At 52.5% G+C, this 12,660-nt stretch overlaps 5 protein-coding genes across 5 annotated transcripts; 3 read left to right on the forward strand and 2 right to left on the reverse strand.

The window, feature by feature from the left end:
* Positions 1-3,652: 3,652 nt before the first annotated feature.
* HD553DRAFT_324186 (uncharacterized protein) lies at positions 3,653-4,831 on the forward strand (the record flags this gene model as incomplete). The annotated part of the gene is made up of 3 exons (XM_046181463.1): positions 3,653-4,011; positions 4,089-4,414; positions 4,476-4,831. The coding sequence occupies 3 exons, from the start codon at positions 3,653-3,655 to the stop codon at positions 4,829-4,831; spliced, it is 1,041 nt and encodes a 346-aa protein (XP_046036173.1).
* Positions 4,832-5,640: 809 nt separating this feature from the next.
* HD553DRAFT_37991 (kinase-like domain-containing protein) lies at positions 5,641-8,256 on the reverse strand. The gene is made up of 5 exons (XM_046184190.1): positions 8,069-8,256; positions 6,847-7,889; positions 6,364-6,780; positions 6,054-6,289; positions 5,641-5,989 (listed from the first exon to the last, which is right to left on the reverse strand). Exons 1-5 carry the CDS (start codon positions 8,127-8,129, stop codon positions 5,866-5,868), a joined length of 1,881 nt encoding a protein of 626 aa, XP_046036174.1. The 5' UTR covers positions 8,130-8,256; the 3' UTR covers positions 5,641-5,865.
* Positions 8,257-8,831: 575 nt separating this feature from the next.
* HD553DRAFT_37989 (uncharacterized protein) lies at positions 8,832-9,782 on the forward strand. Its single transcript, XM_046184189.1, has one exon. It carries the CDS (start codon positions 8,988-8,990, stop codon positions 9,636-9,638), a length of 651 nt encoding a protein of 216 aa, XP_046036175.1. The 5' UTR covers positions 8,832-8,987; the 3' UTR covers positions 9,639-9,782.
* A 163-nt stretch (positions 9,783-9,945) lies between these two features.
* On the forward strand, positions 9,946-10,404 carry HD553DRAFT_272543 (uncharacterized protein; the record flags this gene model as incomplete). Its single annotated transcript, XM_046177766.1, has 2 exons — positions 9,946-10,046; positions 10,176-10,404. Coding segments are annotated over 2 exons (330 nt in total), but the record flags the coding sequence as incomplete, so codon positions are not given.
* On the reverse strand, positions 10,397-12,553 carry HD553DRAFT_37993 (uncharacterized protein). The gene is made up of 3 exons (XM_046184191.1): positions 11,467-12,553; positions 10,712-11,394; positions 10,397-10,635 (listed from the first exon to the last, which is right to left on the reverse strand). Exons 1-3 carry the CDS (start codon positions 12,412-12,414, stop codon positions 10,596-10,598), a joined length of 1,671 nt encoding a protein of 556 aa, XP_046036177.1. The 5' UTR covers positions 12,415-12,553; the 3' UTR covers positions 10,397-10,595.
* Positions 12,554-12,660: the final 107 nt, after the last annotated feature.

Consider the following 12,660-nt stretch of genomic DNA (forward strand, 5'->3'; position numbering starts at 1 on the left):
GGGTAAGACTGGGTTTTTGTTAGGTTGCCAGCAACCTGTGTGTTCTCCGGGACTTGCGTAGAGTAGTAGGTAGATAAATGAGTGTGATAGCAGATGAATTACATATTACAATAGTGATCGTAGTAGTTAGACATTACCTATTGTATCATATAAGTACCTGCTCCGCCGGAGTTGCTGGCGGAACACCCGTTCGGATGTACGTGATAGTCGCACCGCGGATGGCTATAACAGTTTTCCGGTGTCGGTACCGGTGCTACGTCCCATCCTTTGCTCCAAATGCCGGATGGCTTGTGTTTGGCCTGTGTGGCCTGTGTAGCCTGATCACTTGGGATGGTCGTGTCATCACCAGGTTGATCAGGTAAGTCGAGAGTATCGGTATTGTCTTCAGCCGATTGATCCTCTTCGGTTTCAGAGTCTGAGTCTGATGTTGGTTCAGGGACTATGTCGATGTCTACCTGAGTGGATTGGACTTTGGTTTCCAGTGATTTGGTGTTGGTGGAAATCTTTGGCTGTTTGCCAAAGACCACATCACGAGAGATGGTGACCTTTTCGGTGTGTAGATCCCAAATCCTGTAGTTGTCGGTCCCCTCGACGTAAGAGAGTAGTTGCCCTTCTTTGTAGCAAGGGTGAAGTTTGTTGGTGTTGTTGTGGTCACGGAACCAGAGCTGACAGCCAAAGGGTTGAAGGTGCCGGGAGTTGACTTCACGTTGCCTCCAGAGATCCTCCGGGATATGTTTGTCGGATCCTGTGGGAGCCCGGTTCCTGGTGTAGATGGCGTAGTTTGCCGCTTCGGCCCAGAACTTGTCGTCTAGTCCGCTATCAATCAGGAGCGTCCTTACCTGATTGAGGATGGTAAGGTGTGCCCTTTCAACTCTACCGTTCTGAGCATGAGCGGCAGTTGGAACGAAGTGATGCTCGATCCCCTTTGCTTTGAGGTGGTCGCGAAGAGCATGCGACTCGAATTCTCCTCCTTGATCCGATCGGATGGTTTTGACCGTGCAGTCCAATTGATTCTCAACTAAGTTGATATAGTCGATCAATGCCTGCCGAGTCTCAGACTTCTTCTTGAGAAAGCTGAGGTTGACCTTCCGAGTGTGATCGTCGTAACAGGTAAGGAAGTAAAGGGATCCTCCAATTGAAGGGGTTCGAGCTGGTCCCCAGAGATTGACGTGGATAGACTGGAGCGGTTTGCTGGCTCGGATGTTGGAAGCAGGAGCGGGAAGACGAGATCCTTTGCCTTGGATGCAGGCTGAGCATTGGAAACCGTAGATGTCTTTCCCGGCTTTGGCCCAATCCACAGTCTTGTCAAGTCTTCCTTCTTTGCCGAGCTGAACCACCGGGCGAACATTGAGATGGCCAAGTCTGCAATGCCAGTGGTAAAGGATGTTGTCCTCTGTGACGTTATTGGTGGCCGTGATGAGTGCGGCCTTGTGTCGAATAGGAGTGCTTGCCGGATCGAGGACAAACAAACCATCTTGTCGTGTTGCTGTGATGACCGGTTTGCTGGGTCCATCTTCAGTAGTGTTGAGGATCGCTTTGTCTTTTGCAAAGGTCCAAGAGTGTCCGTCGGTGCTCTGTGTGGCACCAACACTCAGAAGGTTCCGTCCCAGTTCGGGTACGTGAAGAACATCGTGTAGTGTGATGTTAGGTAGTTTGAGTTGACCGCATTCTCTGGCGGTGATGTTGGCGCCGTTGCCTATGGTGATGTTTGCCTGGATCGGTAGTTGTTTGATTCCAGTGAGTAGGTTCCTGTCATGGACCATGTGATGAGTAGCTCCAGAGTCTACGACAATGTCGAGTGCAGACGAGTGGGCCAGAAGGGCATTGTGATCGATGGTGATGCTTGCCATGAAAGCAGAGCCGGCGTTGATGCCATGATGTTGACTCCTGTTGCTTACGAGTGCGGCGATGTTGGCACTGTTGTTTGTGTACCTGTTGGCGTTGTTGCCGGTACTGAAGTTGGCGGGCTTGGTGAAACAGTTTGCTGTTGAGTGTCCATTCTTCTGATGGAACTCGCAGAAGGCATTCTCGTCAAAGGGAGATCGAGGAATGAACTTCTTCTTGTTTCCGGTGCCGCCGATGTTGTTGTTGTTGTTGTTGTTCCGTGCTTGTTGACGGGCAGCAATGAGAGCCGTAGTCTCAATTCCTTCTTCCTGAACAATCCTCCTCCTGTACTCAGCTCGGACGGCGTCGATGACGTCCTGTGAGTGAAAGTCCTCCTTGAGATAATAGGTCTGAACGAGGGTTTCGTAGGAAGAAGGAAGCGACATGAGGATGGCAAAGGCAAAGTCCTTGTCGTCCATCCGGGATCGGCCAGAGACGGTGATAGCGGAGTAGGCCGACTTGAGTTTTCCGGTATGGACAGTCGGATCTTCTCCTTCCGCGAGTTGGGATCGCCAGATGATCGCAAGAAGTTCAGCCCGCCTGGATCCCCTTGCGGCCGAGTAGGTTTCCTGAAGATGTTTAAGTAATCTTTCAGAAGCAGAAGGAAGCGTCGCTCTGTACTCATCGGTGTGAGCGGAGTCCCTTTGGACCAGAGCGTGCCAGGTTGAGAGGTGAGACGGGAGGTTGTGATGAACAAGCTGACTGAGGCTTCCGTCGATGATTCCAAAGGCCTTCTTGTCTTTCTTGATCCATTTTGCAAGTTCCTCGGCTGTAGCTGGAGTAGTGACCGTAGTAGTGGTAGTAGTTGGAGCGTTGTCCGTGCCGGCGGTGGCAGCCAAGGTAGAGATAGGTAGGGTATTAGGTCGAGGAATAGTTCCATCAACAATGTCGTCAAGATCCTTATCGATCAAAGTGTTTTGAATCGAGCGGGACCATTCCGCGTAGTTGTCGGGACCCTCAAGGTAGGTACGCTTGGTAACCTTGAGAGTGTCGAGGTCGAGACTGTCGGCCATGATGAAACTAAGTCGATGTTGAAGAGGGTTGGTTGATGTAAACTAAGGTGATGGCCCGTTGAGCTCCGTTGGTAGAGCAGCCGACTCTTAATCTGTTGGATATCGAGTTGATCAACGCTGTATAGTTTGCATGAGGATAAAATATACAAGAGGGGATCATGAAATCAGACCAGAATGGTCTGCTATATATATTATTCTGGTAGGTGGCAAGGTGCTGCGGTTTGCGGTTTGCGGTCTGCGGTTTGCGGTCGCAAGTTGCGGTTTGCGGTCGCAACTTGCGGTTGTGGTCGCAACTTGCGACAGTGGTCGCAGATTGCTAAGCGAGTCGCAGATTGCTAAGCGAGAACAAAAGGAAAGGTGCGAAGAGTGGATGTGCTTTATTGTTCCATGCGGTCTATTGTTCTTGGAGAACAATAGACGTGCGGGAGAACAATAGGATTCGACAATCAGCGAGTGTAGATCATAGTCCGCCTCAGATGATGACCCGAGCTGGCGAATCCTGGTGGACATGCATGTACCAGAGTATATAGTAACGCCGACAACCGAGGTAGCGTAGAGTCTGAAGATACGAAGTGTCGGCATCCGATCACATGAGCGCGTGTGCGTCGACTTTCGGTGGCAAATATAAGTCTAATCAGCTGGCCAAACCTTTCCGTCCGATTCGGTCTGATCGCATTCATCCAATTTTGACACGACTTTATCTTTCGTCCTCCCAAATCCGGATCGTTCCCTTCAAGTTATAGAACAACCTGATGATGTCTGTAGCACCGAAACCACCGACCAAGACGCGAGCTCGCTTCAGCTATGCTATGGGGAAGACCTTCAAGTATGGCTTTTGGGGTGGTGAGAAGGAAGTCATCCGTGGTCATTATACATACGACGACGGATCGGACCATAGAGAATTTTCCAGGGACTATAAATACTCAACTCCCCTCGAGCTCCAAGTGATTCTGGATGTCTCCGATACCGGGCGCACAGACGTAGAACGTAGAGCTTTCGCGATTGACACGCAGATCAAGACCGCGTGTGTCACTGGCAAGACACAGCTGGACTCGATGGTCTACGCAGTACGACTTGAGGGACCTGGTCGATTCTATACCCAAACATGGGAACAGTAAGTTGAGACGGCTGTCACTCATCTGTCAAGTTGATGACCAAAGCATACTGAAGATGCCGCCATATTCTCTGCAGAGAGCTTGTCGAGGTCGTGACGGGTACCCGAACTCAACCTCAGGCGTATTCGGTAGATCAGGTCGAAAATCTGGTTGACAATCACATAGAAAAGGTTACTCGATTCAATCCTCTCCAAATTCCAGGAAGACCTGCCTGGAATCACTGGTCCGGTATTCAGTTCAAGGACCATCTGAACCTAGAGCCAGATGTCGAAGGCTTGCGGTTGAGCATCACTGTCGAATGCAAATTTACCCAGAGAACTATACTGTTCGTCCGCAAGAAGTCAACCGCAATCTTCCAGTTTGATGTTGAACTTGTCAAGCGGGACTGGGGCAGAGAAAAAGGTATGTAATTCGCATACGTGTGCTGTAAAACCGCATTGTATTAATGGCTCGACGGGATTAGCTCGGCAACAGGCAATCGCACAAGGGACCAGACCAGCGGGGCCTGAACCCTTTGCGCTTGCCGATTCGCGATGGGGACCAGAGGCGAAATGGAACATCAGTCTTGAGAAAAAGAGAGTGGTGCGCGGTACGGTTTGGCACAACGTAAAGGGCGTTCAAGGTACAGCCTTGAAAAGCGTTGGACCCGGCATTTTCAGATGGTGGCAGCACGATCGTGAGGATCAAGCCAGGTCCGCAATCGTCCCGAAGATCTATGCTCGTGGCCGGACTCAAGCGGGCCCGGAAACTCGCCAGCAGGATCGAGAGCAGGGTGACAATGGCTGCGATTCTATCGAGCCTCCCTTGTATCAAGCTTAGACCGGTCTTATCTGAAAAAGATTCCCCTCGATGTGTGTTCCGCAGCTACTCAACTCGCTTGCAATTCCTCTGTCTACAACTCATATGACCATGAGCGAACAACTCTCCACCAATGCTTCATGATGATTTTTTTAAAGGATACTCTTCGGACAGCCGTTGTCACGCCCAGGTGTTTCATGATTGTGTACGACTACATCTTTGCCCTACGCCGTAGCACAATTTCCTTCGACGACAGCCTCACCTGGGCTCCACGCCCGCTAGCCCTAGCACGTCACATCGGGATAAGAGCCTGCTTGGACATAGCTTAGAGTGATGCCGGGTGATCATGGCGCTGTACCGCATTGTCACTGAACTTAACGGCATCTGTAGGTGCCACCCATCAACCTACAGAGGAATGACCCCGACGTTTGTGAACCGAGAAGGGCATCCACGGTCATAGATTCGACTAGACATACTCGCAATTGTGGCTGATGCAGTTGACATCTTGCTGATTGCGGTCTTGCATTAGGCGTCTCAGCAAAGGCAGAAGGTGCGACTGCTGCAGGAGTATGGATTCAAGAACATGGAAACTACACCATTTCTCGATTGTGTACTCCACAACAACAAGGGCTGGAATTGTATGAGGTCAATCAACTTCAAATATCTCCTTCAATCCCTGACTTACATTAGGAAATCTCATCCGAGATTGCCTATCACCATGAACCTATATCAATGAGGTTTCAGGCGAAACATCTTCTGAAACACAAGAATCACAAACTGATCCACATGTAACAAAGTCCTAAGGAGATTGACAGAAAGAGAAAGATATGGCTGAGTAGAAAGAGAGATCACTGGTAGGCACTGTTTGTTTGCGATCAAGGGAAAAAACGACTTGTCTCTATGATGAAAAATGTTGGCAAAGTTGACATGTATATCTAAGTATAGTTGTATCGGTATCGCGATCGTCATAAATTAAGTGTTCGTCGTCTATCATGTATGTATGCAGGTGCGTTCGGGAATCGTGGTAGGGTATCGTGCAAGAAGGGGCGAGAGGATCACCACCCGTGGATCGCCGTGACCCACTTGGCCAGGTTGACGTTTCGTTTCGAGCTCTCGAGGATCCAGGGGTGTTTCAGCAGATCTCGAGGGTATGGTCTCTCGTTGGCCGATCGGATAAGGCTGATAAAGGGGTACAGAAAGGTCAGCCTCAATCGCGGTTGCATTATACCCGACAGAGACCCACCATTGAGCCAAAAAGTCCTGCGCTCCGTCGGTCCACACGATCTTTTGCTCGGGCGAATCGATCAACCGGGGCACAGGCTGGGCGACGATGAAATTCAACAACTCGATCGGTCCACCTAGCGGCGGCTCGCCCTCGGGAGGAAAGGGGAACCGGTTGTGCGCGACCTCGTGCAAGGTCAAACCGAGCGACCAGATGTCCGACTTGATCGAGTAAGAGAGACCCTGAATACGTTCGGGCTGTGGAGCGCGAATGCAACGATCAATACGATGACGAGGTTGACCATCCGTACACTGCAACAGAGCCCACTCACAGCCATATAAAATGACGTTCCCGTAAACGTCCCGGCAAAACTGTCCACCAACTCTCCGCTCACGCCGAAATCGCACAACTTGACCTGCCCCGCCTTGGTGACCAGAATGTTGCTCGGCTTGATATCCCGATGGATGATCCTCCTCTCGTGCAAGTAGTCTAGCCCGCCCAAGACGGCCTCGGCAATCTTGCCCAGGACCTTTTCGCTCGTCCGCCCCCCTCTGCGGGTGATCTTACGGACGAGCGTGTCGAGCGAGCCGGCTTCGCAGAATTCCATCAGGATCCCGATACACGTATCCGAGCTGGTCAGGAAAGAGCCGTAGTGCTCGACGACGTAAGGGGATTGACATTCGTTGAGGAATTGAAGCTCTCTCAAGAGTTGTTTGTGGATGGCCGGATTGGGCGAGGTCGTAATAACCTGCCACACGTAATATAGTCAGCACGCCTGATTTCCGAAACGAGTCACACGAGCAGAGACTCTTACCTTCATGGCCAAGATCTTGCCCGTCCTCTTATCTTTGACCTTTTCAACGGCTCCACCTGCCCCCTCTCCGAGTCTCATCAAGGTCTCGTAGTTTCTCGGATCCAGCTCGTCCTCGACAGCGTCCCTACCCGCCTTGACGAGTCCCGCATTCCCCGCAGATGCGGACCCGCGGCTCGTACTCCTCCCCAGCCCGGGTCCAGTTCCAACTCCGCTGCTGCCCCCCTCAGACCCTGCGTACCCTTCCTGCCCTCCGTCTATGGTACCGTCTCCACCGTCCAAACTGCCTCTAGCCGACCCTCCAGGAGTAGGGGTAGGCGTGATCCTCATCAAACTCAGCGCGTTCTTCAGATCCGCCGTCATCCCCTTGATCGTCTTCTGCCCTTCATCTTCTTCCCCATAACCATAACCATAACTAGACTCATTACCGGTCCTCTGACCGATAGTCGTCTGCCCCGTCGCTGTGGTATCGTACCCACCATCCCCATTCCGAGCGCGAGTGGTAGTAGGCGTCCGAAGACCTCCGTGATAAGCGGTCTGTACCCCTCCGAATTCGTCGTATACAGGGGAAGGATGACTAGGACCCGCAGAACCTGGTTTTGAACCGGGCGTGGGGATGCTCAGACTCAGGCTCAGACCGGGTTTCTTGCCCGGGGTCGCTGTTGCTCCCGCCCCTGCCTCGGCCCTGAGTGCCGACCCTGATGCTGTTGTTGATGCTGATGTCGAGGAGGTGTTCAGTGAAAGGGGTGGGGCAGGGGAAGAACGGGAAGTGACGAGTGAGAGTTTGGGTACGCTCGTCGATGATGCGTTGGACGAGTTTGCGTTGAGGATCGGGCGGCGGGGAGGGGGGGTCGCCATCACTGCTGGGTAAGCCGATGAGGAGCAGGATGCGGATGGAGTAGAAGGGGCCACTGATCTGTCCGTGGTAGATAAAGACGAAGTACTGGGGTTCTGACCAGGTCGGGGAGGTATAGGAGGAGGTCGTAAACTCCACCCTCCTGCATCTTCGTCTTGAGGTTGTCCAGGGTAAGCGTTATAGCTGCTCGCTATCATACCGCACGGTCCGTTCGATCAACCCAAAGGAATACAGAAAAAGGGACATGTTTTCACTTCGTCAGCTGTCCGAACCAGAGTTGTATGAGAGAGAGAAAGGGAGCCTAGAGCCCTTTCGGCAAAAGGAGAAGGACGAGGAAAGGATAGCGAAAAGGTCAAGGGGATGACTTACGGACGTTACCCGCTGGGATCTTTAGCTTGATACCGGGTTTCCTTGGGGGTGGGGCGTCCATCCTCCTGCCTTTACACTCTTGTTTGCGAATTCTAGTGTCTAGGTGTTGGTAATGACAGTAGTTTTGCCTAGCCCAGATGGTAGTGCACACGAGCAATAGCTGTTCGTTGATTAATTATGCCTTTGATCGTTGCGTGTACGCCCTTTCGGTCCAGCTTCAAAGGGTACGGTGTCGCTCGTTTCTTGAAGAAAGACCTTCGAAGTGATCAAGCTTGAAGCAGAACCAGGTGAATCGAATATGTCAGCAACACCCTCAGACGGTGCGTACAATGAGCACGACGAGCTTACCTCTTTTCTAGGTGAAGGAACAGCTCTAGATAAACCCTCCTCCAATGGCCCAAACGTGTCGTAATTTCGGTCGCTTTTTTGGAAAGACTCTATTGCGATATCTGTATCTAGTCTGTTGCTATTCGCATGAATGGTGTAGACGCTCTTTAACAGTCGTTGTCGACGATGGTAGAAACGGGTGGAATGACGTTGGTTGCGTCTTCTGGCTTAGGCCTAGGTCGCTAGGTCCGGACCTCGCCCGACCCCGGATCCCAACTTGACTTGTACCTCTATTCTTCCTCTTTATCTCCTACGTATCGATTACAACCCCAAGCTGTAACGTCATCAAGCTACAAAGTATCCCAGCAAGAGTATAAATCCTACTTCCAGGTGGACCGGAGTCTTCAAAGCAAATCGATCGATTTACAGCGTTGAAAAGAAGTACGGACATCACGTCGGATTATCGCTCGTCTTCGAACAACTGGCACTGACAATCCCCCACATCATCCTAATCAAACCCACAGGGTGCAGAGCCATTTGACGCAGTTCCCTAAACGACCATATCCTATTTGATCCGAACGAGCCCATCAACATGGACCCCAACCGCCGTTCAGCCTCGCCAGACCGCCGACCCGCTCAACCACGTCGGCCCAAAGAACTATCCTTTTACAAAAAGTCTTCCTACTCCTCCTCTTCTTACTCCGGAGGTGGTGGAGGTGGAGGAGCGGGTGCAGTAGGCTCGTTCAGCAGCAGAAGAGACCCTCTGGACAGACTGGACGATAAACGACGAGGGTTGGCCGCTGGGGCTGGGGCCGGGTCAGGGGCTGGGGCTGGGGAGGATGTACCGGGACGGTATGGAGGTAGTCGAGGAGAATATGGACGGGATCGGGGTTCTGCCTCTTCTTATTCTTCTTCGAGGAGGAGGGAGGACGATTACCAGGATCGGGATCGGGATCGACGGAGGGAGGCCCCGAGCCGAGGTTATGGAAATGGAAATGGAAATGGTTCGAAGAGGGAAGATGATCGTGATCGAGATTCTCTTCAAAAACGAGGTGTCGATCGTAAATTCGACGAACCAAGATCAGGAGAATATACAGGCGGAGAACCTCTTCGAAGAGTGTCTACCCGAGACGAACGGGACGAAGGGACTGGCAATTCTGCTTATCGTGGTGGGGGGGAGTTGAGGAGGGTGGAGACGAGGAATGAACCTCCGGCGAGACCTGTTGCTGCGGCCCCTCCGTGAGTTATACACGGGGATCGAGACTTACATCGGGGTGCGAGGCTCTCGTACCGAAACTGATATCGATACCTTGTTGGTTTGCCGGGAATCTGCAGGGTGGCTTATGGGCCTATGATCGAGATCATTGCTAACGATCGTCTCGGACGTAAAGGCAAGAACAAGTCCCCTCTCTCTCTCTCTCCCTCTTTATATCCCTCTTCTTTTCTCTTCTTTCCCTTTCCTTCTTCGTCCACACCACACTAGCTATAAAGCTGATTTTGCCTTACTTCCATCTCCCTTTCTCTTTGCTTTTCTATGCGTCGAGAACACAGTCCGCGTGAAATGTCTCCCCTCGGACACGGTGGGCGATCTGAAGAAGCTTATCGCGGCGCAGACGGGTACGATCGCGAGCAAGATCCAGTTGAAAAAGTGGTACGTCACCTGCATTCCCACCCTTCTTCCATTCACATGCCTCGACCTTTGATCGACCTCGGAGTCGAAACCAACCGTACGATACCTGGTACGATACTGACTTGATATCGTTGGGGGTGGGGATTGTAGGTACACGACGTACAAGGATCATATCACGCTGAGGGATTATGAGATCCACGATGGGATGGTGAGTCGTCCCACTCTTTCCCTCGTTAGTGACGGGCGAAGCTCATCCGACGATTTTTCCGAACCGCAATCGTGTTTCATAGAGCTTGGAAATGTATTAGAGATCGGCTTTTCTGCAATAAGCGAAAGGCCAGAGCTCGCTCGTATGTTCTCTATACAAAAGGAATTCTGATGTTCATGTACTCGGGTCGCATTAAGGGCTCGTGATAATCATTCGGGAGTGAAGAAGGAAAATTCCTCTCATCCCTCCGGGGTCGTCGTCTAATGCTTTGTCGTCCAACTGATGTATGACGATGATCTTCTGGCTTTCTTTCATCGGCGCTCTCGTCCTCTTGGTCGTCCGTAACAGCGACTCATGTCGAGTCACATAGGTCGTCCGGGTCCGGTCCCGACAGAAGGCAAGCTACAAAGCGTCGTCAGAGTCACAGGCCACTCAGCGTCGTGATTGAGATCGAAATTTCACGCGGCGGCAAGCTCACATTTGTTGTAACAATCGCTCAAACTCGTGAATCGGAAGGCAGCGGACACCGCGCGATCGCAGGGTCTGCAATTGTACCTTGAGCGGCTTCGTGTGGTAATACTCGGCTGCGCTTGTAGCAGAGCCAAGTTCATCATCATCAGAAGGGTAGATTGGTGACGGGGCCGGCGAGAGGGGTGGCGATGGGGGCGGCGAAAGTGGTAGCCGCTGGTGTCCATGTTGGAACTTTTGCGTATCGCCTCCGAGCATCCTATCCATTGAACCGGCGGGAGAAGGGGGCAACCACTCCTGACCGGTCCCTCCAGATCCGGCGCACGACTTGAATGGAGCCCCCGAAAACCCCGTCGAACCCACTCCCGAGCCCGCATCCCCCCCTCGGTGACCTTGACCAAGCAGGCCGCCCTGTAGGAGGCCGCCCTGCATACTTTTCCCGCCCCCTCCGCTACCACTTGGACCTCCATCAGTACCGCCAGTACTAGTCCTGTTGCGAGAAGATTCCGAAGGCTGATCTGACTCTGTTTGTAGCTTGGCTGTGCGTTCGGCCCTGATTCCGGTCGCATGGCCAAGGCCGGCTTCGAGGACGGCTTCTGGTGTCCTTTCGATGTGGGTGAATGCATGAAAGAGATTCGTCGTGCCCGTCGTTGCATTGACGGCGTCAGGGACGGCATCTTGATTTGACATGCTCTGTACAGTGAGGTTTGCGCGGTGAGCGATTTGCTAGACCCCCCCCCCCCTGTTTTCGAGCGCGGGACGTACCTGTAGGATCAATTCGCGCGAGACCAGCAAGAAGTCAGACAGTGCCTTTGCACCTTGCAAAGTCGAGAGGTGATGTGGGAACTTCCGCCCATCCTTGAAGTCTTCCAACCACGTCTCGACATGTACGGTTGTCTCGACATGTGCGACGTCCGATTCCACCAAGATCGACTCGCCAAGCAGCAAGATCCTGAGAAAGTACTGGTTCACCTGGTACGCTATGATAACCGTGGGCAACGGGCTGTCCTCTCCGTCCACCATCATCTCCTGCTCTAGGGCTCCGTACCAAATCGTCTGCGCTGCGCCTTCCTTGACGTAGCTCTGCAGCTTTCCGGATAGTTCTTTCGTTGCGGGCTTATGCATTGCCGATGCAGTCGACCCCGGACTGAAAGGAGGCGTCTCGAGAGGGGTTCCCTCTACGGCGTCTTCCTTGAGATTCTTGAGCTCAATGGTCCCATTGATGCTCTTGATCTGAGGAAGTCTCTCGGTGTGCTGCGAACCGTACATGGTCAGATCGACTAGGCAAGCACCTGAAGACCGCGACGGAGTGGAGGAGACTTGAGCTGCGGAAGTCGCCGCAAGTGGAGCAGTATAGAAGGTCGTCGCCGAGCCGGAACCGACCGATACCGGAGGAAGCGGAAAGAGATGACTGGAGATCGTGGGATTCAGATAGTTGCGATATGCCTTGAAACTTGGAGTGTCCTTGTAGTTGGTTTTCAAAAAATGCGACCTCAGGTCGACCTCTTGGTCGACCTTGATTCGGATGGATGGATCGAGTTGACTGCATCGGGAGAGGAATTGTTCGATGTGTCTCTTCATTCCGGCACGCAAAGTTCTCTCGTTCTGTCTTCCTATCTCGACAAGCCCGTAGAGTTCGCTGTCGCCAACGATTTGACAGTGCCACGCTTCTTGCTCAGCAAGGGAGGGGATGTTCGAGGAGAGCGTAGGCATGGTGACAAACGGAAGGGCGGTGGCGGGGTGTTCTGAGTTCTGAGCATCAGGTGGCGAAGGTGCTGTCTCCCAGGTGTCCCGACTGTCGTCATGGTCGTCCACATCATCTCCCGTATGAAGGAGGAATTGGAGACCCACGATGATCGATGATTGATGATGAGGACGAGGATGAGATGGATGATTCGCTCGATCAAATGTGAACGGGAGCTGGCCGGGACCAGAACCGGAAGCAGAATGGGGCCGGAT

The sequence above is a fragment of the Filobasidium floriforme genome (genome assembly GCF_021052385.1).
Source record: "Filobasidium floriforme strain CBS 6241 chromosome Unknown HD553scaffold_12, whole genome shotgun sequence".
Taxonomy (NCBI): domain Eukaryota; kingdom Fungi; phylum Basidiomycota; class Tremellomycetes; order Filobasidiales; family Filobasidiaceae; genus Filobasidium; species Filobasidium floriforme.

What these genes read in the sequence shown, in the direction of transcription:
- HD553DRAFT_37991 (XM_046184190.1), bottom strand. Translation starts at nt 8,129, where the DNA reads ATGGACGCCCCACCCCCAAGGAAACCCGGTATCAAGCTAAAGATCCCA. An exon ending in GATCCCAGCGGGTAACGTCC is followed by an intron (nt 7,890 to 8,068) that starts GTAAGTCATCCC and finishes GCGGTATGATAG; the next exon opens with CGAGCAGCTATAACGCTTAC. An exon ending in GCAAGATCTTGGCCATGAAG is followed by an intron (nt 6,781 to 6,846) that starts GTAAGAGTCTCT and finishes TACGTGTGGCAG; the next exon opens with GTTATTACGACCTCGCCCAA.
- HD553DRAFT_37989 (XM_046184189.1), top strand. Translation starts at nt 8,988, where the DNA reads ATGGACCCCAACCGCCGTTCAGCCTCGCCAGACCGCCGACCCGCTCAA.
- HD553DRAFT_37993 (XM_046184191.1), bottom strand. Translation starts at nt 12,414, where the DNA reads ATGCCTACGCTCTCCTCGAACATCCCCTCCCTTGCTGAGCAAGAAGCG. An exon ending in CGCGCGAATTGATCCTACAG is followed by an intron (nt 11,395 to 11,466) that starts GTACGTCCCGCG and finishes CTCACTGTACAG; the next exon opens with AGCATGTCAAATCAAGATGC. An exon ending in GAGCGATTGTTACAACAAAT is followed by an intron (nt 10,636 to 10,711) that starts GTGAGCTTGCCG and finishes GACGCTTTGTAG; the next exon opens with CTTGCCTTCTGTCGGGACCG.